Here is a 21,869-nt window from a genome sequence, read left to right on the forward strand (position 1 = left end):
TGTATAAGAGACAGAAACATCCCAGTGTGTTTATTGTTGAGAAGGGTTTTTGAGGGGGAATTTATTCGAGGGAGGCAATTTTTTTTTGGGTGTAAAATGGATACGTATTTACTCAAATAAACCCCCCTTATTGTAAAGGGGGGGGGGGGTTTATAACCCCACTAAATGTGCTAACCCCACTGTAAATGTGAACTACAAAATATAATTACAGTCAAAATATGTTATTGCGTGATCATACAGACTTACTAATCCCAACCAGGTTAGAGAAAAAGTAGTTCTACTTGAGTAGAACATTAATAGAATGTGTTGAGATCTTGCTTTCCATTAGTTCTGTTTACAGTCATTTAGAGGGGTTTCCGGGGCATTTATTCGAGGGAGGCGTTTATTCCAAATGCAGCTCTGGAGGGGGTGTTTATTCAAAGGTGGGCATTTATTCCAATAAGTACAGTATATAATGCTTTAATTGTATTTCTTTTTTGCATTACGCAGTGCCAAAAAAAAATTTATCAGTATGACTAGTACATTGACAAAATAAAGTTTTATTGTATATTGTATAATGCTGTATTAAATTATTTATAGAATACATTTTGGAGTAAATATTTCCATATTGCCAGCCAAAATTATCACTGAAATAACTATTGTTTTTTTCTGTACATTTATATCAATTTGGAAAATCAATCAATATAATCTTTCACCTATGCAATAACAGACATTGATTGTCATAGTTGAAAACATTTTTTACATATTAAACAACTTTTTAATAAATTCTGAATGGAAATAGAAAAATTACTTTCAAAATTCTGATTCAACAAATAATTATGCTCACATGAACTTAATTTATTGTCATTTTTTAGTGTGGCCAAAACTTGCCAACAGTTTTTTTTAAATTTAATTTCAATAGTAATAATTCAATTCTAAGATAATGCACCCTTGTTAAAAAAAAACCACACAATTTATACCTCTAAAAATGTTGGCTCTCGGAATTGAACAACATTGTGGCTTATACTCTGGCTGTGGTACTTGTCATAACAAAATGCAAGTACAGTGAGCACAAAAGCAGTTAGCCATACCATGGATTTATACCTTATCTTAATTTAAAAGCTATTATTAGGTCATACAACTAGGAAATGAAGCTACCACTACTAAGTTTTTCTGGCTAAAAAGGCTGACCAATCAATCAGTGAAGTGTTTAACAGGGAGTGCAACAGTACTGCAGTATAAGACATGGAATGCCACAAGCATTACAGGGTGTAACCATGGAGGTATAGTGCTACAATTGGATTGGATTGGATTTATTCAGTGTAAACACCAAGGATAGCCTATGAAAGTCTAGAAGAAGACTTATATCCAGTGGGGTCCTTCTGGTGGTAATTGGGCAGTACACTGGGAGACAATTCCCTACTCTTTTCCGAAGAGCTATTATAACTTTTTTTTCAGCCCACCAGCTGAAATAGAAGGAGAGGCAGCGATGGGAATTGAACCGGGGACCTAGAGATCTCCACGATTCAGCACACACACATTGGCTACCGCCACATTAGCCGACTGAGCTAAGCTGCTTCTTTCATAAGACCTCAAATGCCAAATAAAAGAGTATTACATGTTGTAAATAGGAGTGCTACAACAAGACATCAACTGTCAAGTACTAGTATTACAGGGTGTAACCATGAGACATGGTGCTACAAGACATCAACTGCCATCAGGTTGTAACTGGGAGTGCTACAAGAATATATCAGCTGCCAGGTACAAGTATTACAGTGTATAACCATGGAGGCATGGTACTACAACAAGACATCATATGCCAAGTACAAAGTATTACAGGGTGTAACCATGGATGTATGGTGCTACAATAAGACATAACTGAGATGCCACAACAAATTATCAACTACATCAACTATACCTGGGTGCCACAACCAAATGGCCACAACAAGGCACCAACTACAAGATTACAAGGTGTAAATGGGGGCTCCCCAGCAAGTGCCAACTACAAGCATTATAAGGGTGTTCATGTGATGCCATTATGAGTATTTATTATTCTTATACACAATGTTAGTACTTTCTATCCCTTCAAAAGATGGTCTGCACATTTTTCATGAACTAACTCATTCTTGGCTTGGTATTTTATAGGACAGAATGACATCAACAGTGACTTGGTACATGTACTTATAAAAATTATTAAGATTATTAGTAATGACTCTAGGCCAAGGACTCAATACATACTGGATTCTTGACAATTATTATTATTCTATTATTGTATTTTTCTGATTGTCTGTTTTCTTGCCATTCCTACATTGGTTCTGCTTGACCACTGTTTCTGGATATATAGCAATTTCTGTTTTTCCTTTGTTTTGATAATATTGTAAAGTGATTTTTAAACATATATTTTAATGCTGTAGCATTATCCACATTTTTCTCCAATTGCTGAAACATTTGTTGGTTTTAACATCTTGAAATATCTGTTTACCATAAAAAAAATCATCATCATTATCACAAGACTAGTACAGACCATACATAAAACATTGTATCTTGCCTTTTTTGTGTGCTTGGTATATCACCATTACCAACACATGACTTGTGTCGAAAAGAATAAAAATAATAATATGTAAAAAGAGGAAATAACATTTGTTCACTGACTCATCTATGAAATAAGAAAAAAATAAGAAATTATGTCAATCAAGCTATTGAGGTAGAGAGTCAACACCCCTTCTAGAAGTGGGACCTTGGTTCAAACAAGCATTTCCAACATCCACAAATCTTACCCCATTCTACTTTACATTCTACATTAACAAAACAAATTCATAGCAAACATAAATCACAGCTTGTACAGTACACCACACTTTTAAAAACATAAATTAGAAGCCTGCAAACACCTGGACTATGGAACGTGCCGATTTGTTCATATCTACTGGTACGTTGCCTATAGCAATCAAGAGATGTTGAAGACCCTCCTCCTACTACACTCAGATGGTAGACTTCAAATGAAAATAAATACAAAGAAACAAGGTCATGGAATATTGTTGCCAAGTGCAATCAGTCAAATCCTCCTGCCAGGAACGTTTATGCATTGTAAACGAAAGTTTTTGGAAAGAATATTGTGAACAAAAAAAAAACTCTTGTAAAAATATAAATGAATAAAAACAAATAAATCAAAAGCTAAGATAACCTGAGGTCAACAATTTAGATAATTTGAACACCAGTTTGCAAAAACAACCATATTTGCACAGATATTGTTGAGTTGATATATTAGAATGCTCCAAAATGAATATAAAATTGGGAAACCAGTAATTACGTAGATTAAAATCTGCAAATTCATTTTGAATCAATAATAGTGAAATAAATTAAATAAATTAAGTCAGGAATTGAGATAACCTTACCAACACCGTACCTTAATGAGTAAAATTATCCCTTGGGAACCAGTGACCAATAAAAAAATCAATAAAATAAATGAAAATTAGTTTGCAACACAGATAAAATAGCAAAATGGTTTGAATATGCAGGTTGTATGATTACTGTACTGATGTCTCTAGTGAATAAGTTTGTTGTTTCACATTCTCCACAGAACGCTCTGTATCCGCTCAGCTGTTCCCTATGACTAACATTACTGGCAATCCTTAATACAAAGGGGACTTTACGGTATCTTGGAAAAGAAACATTTATGTAAAAAACGCATGACTACATAATTAAAAATAATTATATACATTATCAATATCTTTTGCAGTGTACTTTTTCAGATATAAGATAAAATGTATATGGTGCTGGTACATTTTGCTGTTGAAGTCAATGAAAACTAATAAAAATCAGTTAAATAATAAGTATATATATAAAATTCACAACTATGATTAAAAGACATTATTTCTTATTAAAAATGGGAAAAAATATACCTGTAAAGATTCAAAATAAACATTATTTTTCAGATACTCAACATCATAATCATTCAGAAGTAGGGCCATACAAAGTTGATTGCTGTTTTCAAACATCTAGCTAAATCTACTTAATCTGTTTAATATCATTTTGAATCCAAAAGGGATTTTCTAGTTCAATGAAAAATACTTGAAGGATTAATGTAACATTTTGAAAAAACCTTGGGAATGTTTTTTTCAAGTTTTCCAACTCGAAAATGTAAATTCACACATGATCTTGGAAAAGGCAGAGACTTAAAGATGGATTAACTTAGAATAAAAAGTGACAGCATTAGAATATGATTTTTGTTTTGATATATGTTTTATGTTAATGCTTGCAAAGCACTAAAAGTTTTTTTTTTGTCTCATAGCTATAAGTGAAAATCCCAAGATTCAAATTATAAGCCGATGACCTCTAGGCAGATTAACCAGATCAAGATGGATTTATAGTGGATTAGGATAAGATGAGATTATTGATATTTGAATTATTACATGCTAATTTTAGACAAAACTTTAATAGTCACACAGGAGGGGGTATGAATATAATTGAGCATGTTTTATTTTAAACGTTTAACATTATAAGTAACAGGAAGGAGGATTGGTTTAGCAAACATTGACCTTAACATGACCTCAATCATAGCAAATTAAAGGGACAGGTAACAGATAAGTAATAAAAATTAAAGGATTTAAAGTCTGAAAATGGATTTATCTTTTAAAAACACACTTCTATGTTGTTTCTAGCCAAAGTAACATAACATAATTAGACACTAATCTCAGGTGCTCAGAGTCCACAGTAGCCATAGTCAAAGTAATACAATTAGACAATAATATCATGCTATAGAGGTTATGTTATTGAACATTGCTCTCTAGGAAACTCTTCTTTCATTTTCTATTAACAAGATACACATACCTGGCGTTAAATAAATCTTTAATAAACTGTAAGTTTAAACAATATTTTGTATCTCTGTCTAAACTTCATAAATAATAATGAATGCAAAGTCTTAACATGGATTTAAGAATAAGATCATTTTACCATTTATACTTTAAAATTAAATAATCATAAACATTGTTTTAAGATTTTCGATTGAAAAATATTAGGTGACATACCATATAAACTATAAGCTTCACAAAATATACAGTAGTAATTCACATCTTTTTTACATAATTTTTTTTAAATGTATGGATCAATAACAATATAAAATACTCTGTTGCACATTGATAAAAATTATAATCATATGATTTAACAACATTAAAGTAAAACATATAAATGTGTACGAACATTCATTGAATACTAATAAGGAAATTTGGATTAGACTCCTGCAAATGCATGACAAGCATGGAGCAGCAGTTATTCTCTCGTCAGTACACTGGCTGACATTATCATTTTTGCGCAATTGTGTTGTGTTTTAGGATATTTAACCGTTTAGATCTTTGTTCTTTCTAGATTTCACTTTCAAAGCATATTGAGGATGATGTAGTAATAATTTACTTAATACATGAATATCAATACAGAAAACCTGCAAAATTCCATTCAACATTTATTTTCTTTATGGTTGCATAGCCTTACAATTTAAGCATCTGTTGAAACTCTTGTAAGACATGACAAGTCAAACGATTAAGCAACCAGTAATGCATCATAGCTAAGGATTAAACTTGTCACATGTTAAGCAGTTATATCAACCCCTGTAATTTAAATGAACTGCATTCATAATATATTGGTGACAACTTACAATGCATTGTGTGGGGCAAGGTTTCTATGTATTACTGACACAATATCTATATTTTACTTGAGTGAATGCAGTGACACAGCCGCCCAATAATAATAAAAAATGGTGTATGCATTACACACATACAGAAATGGGACTAATTGAAATGAAGAGAATAAACTGGTTAAAACAAATTTTTGTGATAAAAGATTAATATGTAATTTCCTTAATAAGATACCTCTTACCTCATTATGGTCTTTAATTACTAGTTGATTCTGGTTGATAGACCACACTAGGAATGTTATATATGGAAGTAGCTGTAAAAAGAATGAATACAGTTAAACATGGATTAAATAAAAGTCCTCTAACAGCAAACTTTGGAAATGTATGTCACTTTTTGTATTTTGAGTGCCTATAATAATAAACCCAAATAATAATGATGATAAAAATAATGATAGTGATGATAGTAATCATTAAGAAATTCATTGTTGACACTTTAAGAGTGCTGACTGAAGAGGAAATGAAATTAGCAAGAACATGTTTTTCAATGGTCAGCATTTTGTACAAGCTTCCAGGTCAACCTCAAAACAACAAACACAAATTAGTTAATTACAATTTAAAAATGTGTTCTCATGGAACACATCCACAGCTGTCAAACACTAGGTCAACATACTAGTTCAGATTTCCAAGCCAACAAAACCAAAGACATGACAGTCGCCAAGAATTAACATATCTTTAATGAACAAAAGCCCATCCTCATCCCTGGGGAAGACCACAAGGCTCAACACCCAATATTCGCATCAGGCATACGATTTCAACACATGGCTCAACCATAGTGAATGAATCAGAAATAAATTTTCCCTCATTTAACTGTAAATTAAATAAAGATCTAATTTTCTGCTACAAATTAGATTTCAGTTTGGTCATCTTGGTCATGTCTGTCCTTAGTAGATCATCAAAACCATGTAATTTTTTCTAACCACTTAATTTTTTGATTGTTATCTGAGTCAGTGTTATATCGTGAGTTAGCCATGTCAGTCATTGGAAAGGATCACAAAAAGCTATCTTTTGGAGATGATTGCCCTTTATTCGATAATGTGGGGGATGACCTATAATTTGGCAGGGTGTGGGTCAATTCCCTTCAAATGCTGGAATTTCCCTCAACTTAAAAAAAAACTCTACTAAAAATGACAATTTAGTAATTAAGACAAATCTGCTTTCTAAAGCCCTGCCGAGGCTATTAAATGTGACATGCCTAAATATGGTTGATGACATCACATCATGACCATATATAGCCATATCATGACTTTATATGGGCATACAACAGTTTTTTGTCAAAGATTTTATGTGGACAGAGCTTAGTGGTTAAGATGGTTGCCTTCCAATGCCAAGGTCATGGGTTTAATTCCTGTCAGTGCTGCAGGATTTTTTTCTCACGACCAAACAACTCTACTCCCTAAACCTCATGTTGAGATTTAGTTTGTTTCAGTTTTTCCTGTGAATGTCATTGTCACCTACAAGCAGGACAGTGATAATATTCACTATGGACAATCCTTGGAACATGTGTTGTGTACCTAAATAAAATAACAACAAATAATAAATAATAATATTTATAATCCTGGAATGACCAAGGATCTTATCGCAACATTCCATCTTGCAATTGTTGAGTGTAGGATGTAAAGAAAATTATTAAAAATAAAATCTTATATTAGGATTTGTAATGTTAACTATGTTTTTCTCACATTGCTTTTCTATTACAACTATCAATATGACATGTCTCTTCATTAGTCATATTAATGTATGTTATTTACAGTATTTGTATATGCAAATACAGTGTGAATAAAAATATGAAAACAAAGAAAACCCCATTTCAATATCCCTTTTTTTAAGTATTTTAGTAAGGACAAAAACAATTGGTAGCTAAAGAAAGAAAGCATGCAATATATTTGTGCTGGAAAAAAATTCTTTTAGATTGCTATGAAAATATTTAAATATCTTTAATATTTTACCAAATTTCTTAATTTTTTTAAACATGAAACTATGAGATAAATCCACACTTGATTTTAAAGTTGATCTCAATGATCCAAGAACAAACAAGCTGGTTTCAAAGATTCAAGAATGAAAAAAATTACTCATAAAACAGAACAACTTCCTTGCAATTATAGCTATGACGGAGGGAAATCGGCTAAATTGATGTGCGGGCAATTTCTCCCTTGTGTTTGTCTAGTTGAAAAAGTTAAGAATCAGGTGAGGTTCTAGCAAGAGATGAGAAATCCGGGCCGTCACTCGCCACAAATTCCCACGAGAAAATTCTTTTTACCATGGCATGAAATTGCCTGTACATTTTGACAATTAGGTTCAGCTGTTTTGTTGACACTATAACACCCATCTTTTGCCTAAAGAGGAAATTTGACAATGTGTTGTCCATTACAACATAGTTTCTTTTTCAAAAGTGTGAAAGCTCAGTCTTTTGTGTCTGAATTTCAATCATTTCATTTGTTGTGGTTTTTTTATAATCAGTTGTTCTTCCAAGCATTGAAAGAAATGCTTGATCAGACAGAATTTCTCTTCTCATCTGTAATTGAATTGGTTAATACTGTCTAAATACGTAGAATTTCATTACCTTATTTCTAAGAAAAATTCTTATTTGATTTTAATCATCTCCATTTCTCTTTAAACTTCTCAGGTTTATTCTTCTTTAAAATTAATTTAAAATAACTTGACAACTTCATTAAAAAAATAAAGTTGCAATCACAATCTTCAATGAAATGTGTTTTGTGTCTGTCTATTGTAATTTAGAATTGCAGTTTTTCCAATTAGGCCTACTTAATAGACTCATTTCTGTTGTTTATCTGTAGTTTCAAAAGTTTTTAAGTGCAGATTATATCAGGTTTGAAATAGTCAGTATTTTTAATCTGCGATCTTGGTTGGTTTTTTAATTTTTGTCATTTCTTTCTTTATTTATATTTCTCATTGACATAAATATACATTGTGTATATTTATTTATATTTCTTCTCATTTATGTAAAGGTCAAATGTGACAATAAATTTGTTTTCTTCCTGTTTTGACCTTTATATAAGTCTTTAATTTTTATTCTGTTTTATTGTAAATGTCTATAATATTAAACCGTACATCAAATAAACTGTGAATTTTGCACAACGAAACTAGATATAAATCTTCCAACTTGTGTACATTTTTCACTATATGCCTAAGTTGTTGTAACAACTGGATGTTGCAATTTCTTTGTTTTTGTTTAGTTTTTGTAACAACAGATGTTGCAACTTCTTTCTTTGTCTCAACCGTAGAATTTCTATTGTGGGGGCTGATATAATACTTGAAATCTAATAAATGAACATGTATGTATATTTTCTTGAGTGAATAAAAATGAATAAACCAGCCTCCAAAGAAAGAAAATGAGAATACTGTGAGAAGAGCACCCTAAGTCAGATCTTTAATAAACCAATGAGTTGGTACAAAGAGCACCCCCAACTGCCAACCCAACCTCTATTATAATGACATTTATTTCAAACTACTCAATTCTGATTGGCTTTGATGTATATTTCAAGACTGAATCATGATTATGTGAACTGCCACAAAATATTAAGCAATAGAGGGCTCACTACTTACTGTGAGGTAACTCATGAATAACTGATGGGAGACATCTAAAGTACTGGTGCCTCATACATTCTCCTGTCTTTATCCTCCTCTTTGGATCCATCTAAGTAAAGAAAACACACACAATTATTATAATACAGTATTATGTAAAATTATTTAATTTGAGCAAAACAAATTTCAAATCTACATGCTTTTTAAAGATAATAACTTTTGAATGGTCAGTTAGAATCATATACTTATAATAAGAATTCTAGAGAGCAAACTCCAAAGCATTCGATGTTCTAAACACACAGAGTTGTGTGTACTCAACAAGAGTGCTGTCGTAGATTCAGTCAGTCAAAATATACCTATATGCTTCGTTTTTAATGCCCCCCCCCCCCCGATTTTAAAATTAAAGTTTAGAGTACAGCTTAGATACCATTATGTTGAAGTGAAGCTGGAGCATTGCAGCGTAGCGTACACGATATCAATTTTTATTCATCAGTATATTATTTTTAAATCAGATACTCTAGTTAGCCTCTTTTAGCTAGGCTAGTTTAATCATTCATTAATATTATTAATAATAATGACTAATGAAATAATAGTTAGTCCACGGTCTTATTTATGGCTGTAATATGTATACTAAGCCTGAAGGTGGCGCTTTCCTTGTGCCACCTTCCTTGTGCCGCTGGCCATCTTGTATGGTACATATATATATACTACTCTGCATTACTTCGTCATTTAGTTAGCACTCTAGTTATAATAGCTCTGTGGTTAGAATACATGGTGAAGACATAGAAAAGTACAATGCTGCCCTCTACATACTTGCAAGAGTTGCTCAGCTAGTTCAGCAGACCATGGAATGTTGCATAACCTGAAAAAGAGCATGGGTTTGAATTAAAATCATATATATGTAATTCTGATATAATACAGATCAGAATTATACAAAATGACACTGATAGTTTTGGATAAAATATAACAATTGCTCCCTGGCTCACCTAATTATTCTTATATGTTTGTGAATTTCTGATTTTTTTGTATTTGTAATGTTTCATATTGTTATCTGTTTTGCCAGAATGAATAAAATAAAAATTTAAAATAAAATGTATAGCAAATATAATTTATAATAAAAAATACTCAAACTTTATCAATTACTTTACTCAAAAAAATACACCTAGAATTGCTTAAAAAATGTTAACAAATAAATACTCAAATGTGTAGGCAAGTATATAATGATTTGATTAAATCAACAATAAATTAATCATTAAATAATTCAGAGGCTAATAGAATCTTCAAACTTCTGTAAACTTACTTTGGAAAAGACTGCCGTAATGATTTCAGTCGATGCATCTTCGTACAAGCTAAGGAATTATTTAAAAAATACAAAAGAAAATAGTAGCAAAAGCATGAAGTTAATGCCTACAAAGGCAGCATCACTATGAATTTCGATCACTTTAATTGGTCAGTGAGTTGGACACAACTTATTAGGAAGGCACTATAGCCTGTAGGTGGGTTAGTGGAAGAAGTGACAAGTATACCTAAGTATAATAAATTTCCCCTAGTGTATATATAAGCACTACTTTAATTGCTTTATAAGCCAATCGCCGTGTTTTAATGTTAGATATATAATCAAACTGTTGTAGTCAATGGTTGCTATAGTGATATGGTCAGCATATCTGTGTGCGTATTACATTTAGCTATGCGTGAGGATTGTTGCTACATTAGTACGCGCTAACCAGCAGTGCGGTTGAAATGATGTACGACGCTTACACAGCAGTACGACGAATAATAAATTTGATTGTGTTTGAAGAACTTGTCAAAAGCTTACTATTAGGCAAATACCATAGGGAGTTGCAGTGATGATGTCACGAATGTCTTATACTTAGTGTTATTCATTAATGCTGGAATTGGAAGGACAAAATACTACAATAACTTCAAAGTTTATACCTCTAGTTTTCCTATTCAGTAATCGAGTGGCTTCCTGAGGCCATGGTGTATGGTGGAGACAGGATATCGAAGACATTGGGTAGGTGAACCAGGAAATGTTTTTGAAAACAATGCTTTGTCATGTGTTCATAGTTCGTGTGCACTATTATTATATTATTATTATTATTACATGTTATGCATACGGAAGATTAATCAGGAAACCAATTAAGGCTTATATGATTCTCCATTCTTTCGTTATCTTTAAACAATAAATATGCTAGATAGGTGGTACTAGAGAGTGGAAGAAAAGAACACTGTAATTTCCAAATGTTTGGATGAATAAAGTGATGTCTATGTCTATGTTACATTCTCCCATTATCATGGCCAATTTTTCTTTCCTTGTAATTTATTACTAAATATTGTTTACAAAGAAGTTAATTTTCTTTTGTTCAAAAGAAAAAATAAACTTTGTTTTGATTTGATTATTCATAAAAGCTTTTATAATTTCAATACAATTTTATTTCCACATAGCCAATACATATTATTACATTAAATACATTAATATACAATAAAGAAAATATGAAGTTTTGTAGTCAGTTTTGGTAGGATCATTATTTGATAATCAGAGTTAAATTATATATGTTATACATTCACACAACAAAATAATACATTCTATTAGTATTATACAGTCTTAATGACAGATTGTTTCAATGCACTTGATCATAAGGCCAAATAAAATACAATAAAGGATAGAAAAAACAAAATGTGATAACCCTCCCCTGCTTTTCCTTGACACCACCTAACTTCACCACTTCATCAGGTTTTACATTTGAGTACAGTTTAATTCTCACCTTGTTTGTAATGGGGTAGTGATGAAACACCTGGCCAGATTTGTTCAGTCGGTGTTCCTAATACCTGAAACAGCAAAACAATTTAAGTTATTTATTAGCATTTTTGTTAATCACATCCAACAGGATGGATTTCTATCATGCTATATAAACTAATTCTCACTACAAGCCCTAATAGGGAGTCAATTTTTTTATTCAAAAGAAGAAATACTGGCATATGACTCTGGGACTAGAAAGCCAGAACTATATCTGCACTTTATCATCCTTACAGGATTTAAACCCAGGAAGCTGTAATTGGAGGGTGAGCATCTTAACCACAAAACTACACCTGAACATCGAATAATATTTATTGTTTCTACATGGAAATTTGAGTCATTAGACATTATCAACATTTTATTTTCTGGCATTATAATCATTCTTATGTTATTTCTAAATGTGATTAACCCCATTAAACATAGTCAACATGTAGAAAAAATCCTTATTATAAATGAAGCGGAAGCATAAAATCGATGGCGCAAAGACTAAAACAGATTTACAGAAAATTCAGATTCAGATGTATTGTCCAATATGGAAATAGCAGTGAGTACATTTTCAAGTCATTACAATAATAATAGTGTAATTCTTTATTGGTCATCATTCAAATTGAAAAAGTGGAAAATTTGAGCTGGGAGCCTCTGGCGACCCGTGGTAGCTGCAGTATAACAGACACATACAGATACAAACACTGTCCTCATCCTGCCTAAATCTCAATATGAGGGTTATTCGAAGAGCCAATATAACTCCAATTAAAACCCGATGCTGGCAAGGTTTGAACGGGGTCTTCAGAAAAACTGCTAGTGAAATACTTCAAAGGAAAACAACTCCAAACAGACAATAACAAGATACAATTAAAGCAAATCATAAAATATGACAACAGTAATTTATGAAATATTAAAATGTTGATTAAAGAATACAGTTAAAATTTTAAAATTACTAAAAGAATAAAATATACCAATTAAAATTAAAATTACTAAATTTCAGATTAAATCAATTAGGCCAATTAAAATACTGATACATATAGGAATATCAAAAAACATCCATTATACAATCTGATTGAATATGGCATGAAAGAATTCTTGCATCTGTCTGTTCTACATTTAATTGATCTATACATATTATTCCCTAGAGCACATCTTTTGATAGAGACAATTGTAACAGATTAAAAGATTAGCTTACCTTAAATATTCTTTCTAGTTGGTCTTTAAAATCTTTCATTCCAGGGAACAGTGCTTGTCCCGTGATCATCTCAACAAAAATACACCCTACACCCCTGAAATATCATACCAAAATATTATGGCAACTGAAGATCACAATATTAAATTATTTTTAATAATCCTTTATCTTGCTCTACAATTATAAAGAGGGATAACGCAGTCGGCAAAACTGGTGTAGACATTGAGTGTACGCTGAACTGTGGAAATCCTCACATAACCTTGGACCTCGGTTCAATTCCCATTGCTGCTTTTTTCTGCTTCAAAAAAGTATAGTCCACCATCTTTGAAAGTGACTATTAAGCCATTAGATGTAAACATTATAAAAACTTTTAAAAATCCTCACCACATATCTAACTGTATAGAATAATCTTTGGAGCCAAGGAGGACATCAGGAGGTCGATACCATAGGGTTACAACTTCATGTGAATAGGTCTTGCTGGGGATTGACTTGGCTCTAGCAAGGCCTACAAGAAACAAATAAATACATTTCTGGTATGACAAACAAAAAACAAATAAATAAGAAATATACAGTACAGTAAATAAAGAATCATAGTTTAAACCATCAACAAAGAGAGTATTTTTTGCAATTATTTTGGTCTAATTAAAATTTTAATATGTATTACTCTGCATTATAGTCAAATCTTTTTCTTTTTCTTGTGCATCACATGGTTGATTTCGTAGATGCATTTTTTGAATCACATTAAACTTGTAAGTGAACCATGAATAATTTAAACAGAATGTTGCCACAGGCAATCCAATTACCAAGGTATACAACAAGGTGATAAGCTAAATGAACAATACCAGTTCATTAACCAATACAGATGCTATCTTTTAACATAGCTTTATAGGAAGCTTTTAGTGTAATATTTAGTTTAATATAAATATTTAAAGATCTATAATCTAAAGTATTATCTAGTGACAGTCCCGTGCATTTCTGTAGTCATAGTAAGCCTATACATTCAGCATGCGCTATTGGGGCTTGCCATGTCAAAGCTAGCATCAGCGACCAAAACAATAAAATTTACTTTTTAATATATTCATCTTCTCCACTTCATTAGCTTTAAAAAGTGATATGCCATTTACTGGAATCGACTTACTACTGCCAAAGTTATGGGTAAACATATTACATATTCTCTGTACTAAAGTATACGATACTGCCACATTCTTATGCTATTACAGAGTTTAATATTTAGTGACAGTATGCTGTTTTTCAGATGGCAAGTTTCATATAGTGTTTTTTTTGTTTTCATGAGTTGTTGTGTTTTAGGGCTATGTTATTTTAATTATTCTCTAATTTCTCCATTGCCTAAGTTCCCCTTAAGTTAGGTTTTAGTAACATTATTATTATTATTATTATTATTATTATTATTATGTTAGTCTCATATAGTATTATATATTATAAGAAGACAGAGCAAAATACAAAATTCTTCAGTGACAAGTTTCTGGCAGCCATAGAACAAAAAAATAGAGCAAGACCTGCATTGAACTATATCAATTTACTAAAGGTATTGGCTAAGCCAATCACAGAATAAAGAGCTTAGTATATTGACATTTTCAAGAGGCATGAATTATGAATACTAACAATGCACAATAATGCAAGTGGAATGTGTCAATGTCAGTTATTAAAATTTCACTCATGAACGAGTATCCTCCATAGTGCATTTAATTACCTGCAAATATGTTTATTTAAAGAGTGATGTTTCTTTCTAGAGAATAATTAGAAATGGTACACCAAGCAGCTAAAATAATTACTTTGGATTACGATAGTCATAAATCTGATGCCTTTGCATTTTCATGTCAATAGTAGGTAAGGCCTAAAATTTAGGTCCACTTAAGTCCTCTTCCAAGTCTTTGTCCTTAAACAAATGTAACGGCTGAATGCTGGAAATGGAATATAGTGTAGCATGTCATGTCTGATTTTCTCATGTTTACATATTATACATTAAAAATGTATTCATATTAAAATATGAGCTCAGAAAATAATATGTAAATAAGCATTCGCTTAATATAACTTTAATTCCTTTGATATATTATTGTTACCTGCTATACCTCATGTATACAAATTATGCAGCTTTCTGCCGAAAGCACCATTGAGGTGATCCAGCAACATACTCATGTGGGAATAGACTGGAAATTATGTATAATATTACATTTCAATCCCCTTGCCACTGTTGTTTGTATCTTTCAACTTGTTTGTCTCTGTATTATATATATTTATGACAAAATAAATTAAATGAAATTAAGGTTACAGTAAGATAGATCCAACTTTAAAAACAAATTGTTCTTCTAAGCTGTCCAAAAGGGTCACTTGATTATGATGAATAATTTCATTTCAAATGAGATATAATCATAGATGATATTTTTTTTGGAATGTTGCTTAATGCATGTGAACGTACAGATGATGTTGATCCCACAATGATATATATACATTAAAAGACTATTAACATTCTACCACAGTAATCCATGATTTTCAAAGCACTGACAGTTAATGTTCATCTCCATGGCAACAGCTACTTAGAGGCAATAAGTTCAATGCAGGGCATCTTAAAACAATCCACAAACGTGTACGCTTCAGGGAGCTTCTCAAAATAAGATGTACTATTAATTCTGATTACAATGCAAGAGGCTTTGTTTTACAAGAAATCACAACATGTTGTATTATTAGGTTGAATGCACAGGGAGAATGATGAGGCAGGGCTTTTTAAATGACGATGTCACAATGTTGTATTCATATAAGTTCTGATGACACTGCAGGGGCTTCTTTAAACATAATGTCAGAATGAATTTGTATTATTAGGTCTGCACCTAATGCAATGGGTGAGGGCTTCAAACATGATGTCAGGATGATGCTCTATTGACTGTTACAATGTGAGGAGGCTTCTTAATATATCGGGATATACCAGAATATGTACAATTACTGTAGTCCGATTCTGATGTGGAATTCTTCAAACATTATTCACCATAAATTGTTGAATTTGATTTCAGTCTAAGGCTGTATTCAAATCGGATCCGAACCAAAATTCGGACCATGTTTCAGAAGAGCTGATTGCCAGCATCATTATTCTTGCATACGGATTTGACTTTCAGACTATTTTGGTATTCTCTAGGATACAATAACTTGTCTCTCGTATGAATACATATAAATTAAAGACATATGGGATAGTGAAGCCTTTAAGTTCATAGCAACCACTAAAGTATAACTGAATGAAAACCAGAAAAAAAGTCCCAAAACTCCTTACCAAAATCAGCAAGTTTCAGCTCACCAATTTCACTAATGAGAATGTTCTGTGGTTTTAAATCCCGGTGTAGAATTAGGCGCTGGTGGCAGAACGCCAGTCCACGTAGAAGTTGGAAGAGGAACAGACAAACATTGGTTGGATGTAAACCACTGCTATGGTTCTCGAGGTGTGTGCTTAAATCGGTATTCTGGAAAAAAAAAAAGAATAAATCTATAATTATATCATAAATAGATGGTATTTTGATATTTTTGTTTTGTTCAAACTACTATGTTTGGGCAAAAATATGATGCTCTATAAAAAAAAACAAATCTAATATGATTGTCTCTCCATACTATTACTTTTCCTATGGCAAATACCAGTGATTTGCCTATATGTTGGTTTGAAAGTTGGAAATTGGTCAAAAAATATTTAAAGATAAAAAGTATAATGCCAAACTCAATTTTTTAAATTACATATCAATCGGTTGGAATATGTAGTAACTTGAAATAAATACTTCTCAAGTGAATGAATAGCAACCAAACTGTTTCCTTTCTGGTTTTTATTATTCATAATTCATAAATGTGCTTTTTGATTAATTAAAATCACCATTTTTTTCAATATTTAAGTCAAACACCAGTGTATTATACTAATAATTTCTGGATGGTTGGGTTAAGTTTTATCATAGATAAATTTAAAATTATATCTACCTGGATAATGCCAGGATTTACACTATCAGCAAGGAAGTAGAATTATTATGTCATTCAAACTAAATAACTGTCATAATGCCTACATTGACTGTCAATAACTTGTCAAAATAAATATTAACTAGGAAAACCACATCCGCCAATTTCCACCACCTAAATCTTCTAACCATATTCCAGTTAAATAAAATGTGCATTTAAATCGGTAAATCAGGAATGAAAAAGGATGCTTCCTTGAGATAAGATCCTATTCCCGGAAACAATGTTGACACGAATGAGGTCGCAGGAAGCGATAAAACCACCAAGTGATATGCTTGGAAAAATCTTCTTGTAAAACATTTTCTTTACCTACCTGTTCAGCAATCTCATTGGTTGAATTAAGTATGCTAACCATTAACAGTAAAGGCCTAATTTTAAACAATTGACCTATTCCTACTCATTGTTTTCTTTGCATTACAACTGGCCTCAGTCATGCATTCACATGATCAACAGAAATATAGATCGGAGAGAATGAACATATCTGACAGCCATAATGACAATTTTTTTTTTTATATTTCTTTACACTGGTTATCCTTTTCATAAGGTATCTACTGTTCTCCCACAGGGCCCAGGATTTATTATCTCAAGCCCCTTTCAGATAGACGTTGCCGTAATATTGCTGTAAGCCTACCGGCATAATAATCAGTCTATATCCTTTCACACAGCACCTTTGTTGCCGCATTATTGCGGTAATCTTACACTTTTCTGTCTGAAAGGGTCCCATAGAATGGCGTAATATCGGCGGTTTGAATACCACCGCGCAATTCTTCTCAACTTTAACCTTGTTTGTTTATGCATAAATGAACACATGCGCTTGACTGCCACAATATCGAGTAGACCCTTTCAGACAGAGCAAGCCAGTAACTGTTACCGCAATATTGCGACAAAATGACTAGGGTGTAAGGTGGCCTAAAGTAAGTATATTGGCGTATCGACCCTTTAAGACAGAAATCCATGTCGGCGTGCTTACCGCAATATTGCCGTATTGCAGCTCAGTCTGAAAGGGGCTTAAGTCTCACAATGAGACTTAAGGAGTGGAGTTGTTCTTGACAACGATGACAAAACCACTAATTGATAAGAATATGATGATGGTGATGACCACTGATCATAATGATAGTTATGATAAATGTAGACACAATGATGTTCATCATGATAATGGTAGTGATGACGATTATATAAATATAATTTTACAAACTAAATCAAATTGTTAAACATTTAAGTGATGATAATTTGGAATAAAAATTAATCAAGAGATTGTTAATTTTCAATAAGATTTACAAATACTTTTCTCCGTATAATATAAGAGAAGATTGCTATATTTCAGGGGGAAAAAAAGATAAAAACACAAGGTTTCAAATAAGTTTGAAATTAGCACTATGCACATCGCTAACACCACAACACGTGGCAACAATAGGATATTATTTCGGTATGAAACTCACCAAGGACAACCAACTAAGCCTCTGTAGACCCTATAGTCTGCAGAACTGTTTCTAGTGGGGTCCTTCTGTTGGTGAATTAGGAAGTACACTAGGAAACAATTCCCTAGTCCTTTCTGAAGAGTGTACTGCATTCCTTAGCATGCACATAGGCCTACAGCTTAAATATCTCATACGAAGGATGTTGAGCTAAAACAATTTGTATTTCAGCAATCCAATTGGAAAAAAAACAGAGCAGTGATTGGAATTGATTTAGCGCACACACAGTGGCTACCACATTGTTCGGCCGACTGAGCTAAGCTGCTCTCACACACTTGCTGATTTGAATATTGTGCAGATAAATTCTGTTATAATAAATGAAGGTAATTGTTGATGAAAAATTTGACTACTTAAACTTTAAATCCTGGAAATGTTGAAAACTACTGGTACATCTAACTAATAAATATGAACGTGATAGATATTGCAATATAAATTGGTGAAAGTAATTTACATTAAAAAATACATTAATCATTCTGCTTACAATATTATAAACAGTGGCATATGCCACGCTTTACCTTTGCGCCCCCCCCCCCAGCAGCACCACCATTTCAAGACTTTTAGATACGCCACTCTATATAGTATAGAATAACGTTGACTCTAGCCATAATCAGTGGAGTCTTATCTAGAATAAGATTACAAGCAAGATGATCTTACCTACATACAGTATGCAATTAATAATGCAGTTATCCCTAAATTCTGACATACTTTTTACTGGAAACAAGACTGGATAATTACCAGAAACGCGTCTCAGTGGTCACCATGCATGAAAGCCATAACAAAATACCCCTTTCCAAATTAACATTACAGAAATATCTTCATCAACCCTTTCCTATTTCTTAACATTCATCTGTCCTCCATAGTCCATATTTATCACTATCCTAGTCCAGTTTTATGGAGCCAATCTCTACCAGTCAGCATTCACGTCTCTCACTAATGAACTCTCAGAATATAGTTACTTTTTTCTACATAATACTATTTAGTATTATATGCAAATGATTCTCATTATGTATTGTCAAACTAACTCATAATTCTGTTCACTGCATTTGTGTGTATAGGTTCCAATGTGGTTTAATTATACAACATGGGATTATACGCACTAAAGTAATGGATATTAAAATGTACACCAACTAAATGCCAAACCAGTATAAACACTTTAAAAGTAACAAGGTGACCTCAACAAGATTAAAATGGATAGCTTTAACCTGCTGAACTCATTACAACTACACACAAATAGTAATTTATGTTCTATATTTATATCATGTTTTTCTAATTTATGTCCCAAAGTACTACACATTTATATTCATATGAATATACATGCCGGATAGCAAAACAGCTCAACTTAAGTAGAGACTTTTTTTTAATAACAGTTTTTTTTAATACAGTAGTTTTGCAAAAAAACATGCAGAATGATGAGAAAATAAAAATAAAATTTTAATCGTGAATGTAAACAGTGTAGTAATAAGATGGTAAAATGCTTTAACTTAATGTAATTAGGAAGAAATATACATCTTACTTTTGGAGATTTCAAGACAGCAACAGGCCTAATAAAACAAATTTATAAAATTTACATTTTTTCATGGTGGCGGGTACGCGAATTGGCCAAAAATAAAATTTTATTTTTTATAGAAATCATCTTTATTGGCGGGCAGCTTTTTGCTAAACAAGGTAAAAAAAAAGTCTCTCTTAATGAGTACTCCTAGTGATCTAGGAATATATTCAGTTGCTTTAATCATACACTCAACTCAATAACCTTCCTATCCTACGTTACAGACAACTGTTAACATTCAATTACATTCAAGGCTATGTTTCCTATTTTCTCCTTTTTTCATATTCAAATATTATTAACTAATTATTTATTTCTCAAGGTAACAAAATACTGAGAGATTACCAAAATGTAATTCATTATTTTCTCTCATAATTTTTTTGGTTTGGTATAAAATACTTAGTTTTCAAGGCAACATTAGAAAGTTCAACTTTACACTCTATACAAATAACTGCTTCCTAAGGCAAATAAAATTGTTTATTTTCAAAATACAGCAATAGATTCATAATTTAGTTTGATCCTTAAACATAAAGTGCACATTGAAATGAACTTTACAGTCAACGGTTTATGATTTTTGAATCCTTGTATTTTATTATTGGTCTTAAATTCTGTTATATAGCAATTACAGACTTCTAAAAATAAGGAATGTTTATAAAGTTCTTATTGTAGCTTTGATGATAGAAATGACAAATATTTTTAGAGCATTTTCAATCTGACTAAAGATAGGTTGTTTGAAAATAATTAACCAGAGTTTTTATTTGTCAAGGATCACTGTGTTTGTTTTACAATACTATTACATGATCTTAATCTCAATTAATCTTTCTTAGTTATAAATTATTTTACAAAAACTTCCTACTTACCACATATTCAAAGACAAATGTCAATGACGTTTTCGTGTGAATTATATCATGAAGCAGCACAATGTTCGCGTGCTTCAACCCCTTTAATAATGATGCTTCACGTATTGCTGTAAATGGTGCGCCCTCTTCTTCCTGTAGACGAATCTCCTTTAAAGCTACAATTTGGTTGTTGACACTGAAAATTGAAATACGGTACCATACTCGTTAAAAGAACCTTTATCTGGAAAAATTGGTAACTAATTGGACTGTTTCTAGTTGGTTGTCTCTTTAATGAAATGTTTGTTATCTACAGTAAATTAATAATGGTTAACACCATAATGATCCATTCTCTGTTTGCTGAAAGTATCATTATGACACAGACTTACTACAGTAGGTTGGCAGGAAGATTCAGATATAAATGCTATAACACAACTAATACCACAGCCAAACACAAGATGCAAAGCTCAGGGTGGTTAAATTTTTAACAGACATATTGTAGAAGGAAGAATAAGGAATCAGTATTACTGGTTGATTTCCCTCTATGATTTCATTCATCCACCCACAGTACAATCACTGTTTACAACCTTGACAAATATATTCAGTTGCTTTAACACTAAAACACCTAAAATTCTGAAGGGAAGCTACTATGCAGGATGGATCAAATGTTGTCCTAAAGGGGGAGGGGGGCACGAGAGGCTGATATGTCTTCCTCATAGTTTAATTAAAATAGCAAAATTTGTAGCAAAAAAATTTTAACTACTACACCTAAAGTTAAAGTTGACCTTATCTTTTGATAGTAATATGTGTTCTTGTTTCTAATTCGGATGATAA

At 31.9% G+C, this 21,869-nt stretch overlaps 1 protein-coding gene across 3 annotated transcripts in view; it reads right to left on the bottom strand.

Annotated features, from left to right (window-relative positions):
• Positions 1–21,869, bottom strand: part of LOC117114287 (cyclin-dependent kinase 14-like) — a 57,729-nt gene that overhangs the window by 2,705 nt on the left and 33,155 nt on the right. For all 3 annotated transcript variants that reach the window (XM_033257907.1, XM_033257906.1, XM_033257908.1), the window contains 9 exons: positions 21,060–21,234; positions 16,463–16,649; positions 13,567–13,687; positions 13,186–13,279; positions 11,974–12,037; positions 10,509–10,557; positions 10,022–10,070; positions 9,230–9,320; positions 5,848–5,919 (listed from right to left, as the gene is read on the bottom strand). In XM_033257907.1, the coding sequence (XP_033113798.1) occupies positions 5,861–5,919; positions 9,230–9,320; positions 10,022–10,070; positions 10,509–10,557; positions 11,974–12,037; positions 13,186–13,279; positions 13,567–13,687; positions 16,463–16,649; positions 21,060–21,234 (889 nt within the window). In that variant the 3' untranslated portion in view covers positions 5,848–5,860. The remainder of the gene's footprint in view (positions 1–5,847; positions 5,920–9,229; positions 9,321–10,021; positions 10,071–10,508; positions 10,558–11,973; positions 12,038–13,185; positions 13,280–13,566; positions 13,688–16,462; positions 16,650–21,059; positions 21,235–21,869) is intronic.

The sequence above is a fragment of the Anneissia japonica genome, unplaced genomic scaffold (assembly GCF_011630105.1).
Source record: "Anneissia japonica isolate Jap-2015-1 unplaced genomic scaffold, ASM1163010v1 scaffold2994_len2133135_cov197, whole genome shotgun sequence".
NCBI classification, from domain to species: Eukaryota; Metazoa; Echinodermata; class Crinoidea; order Comatulida; family Comatulidae; genus Anneissia; species Anneissia japonica.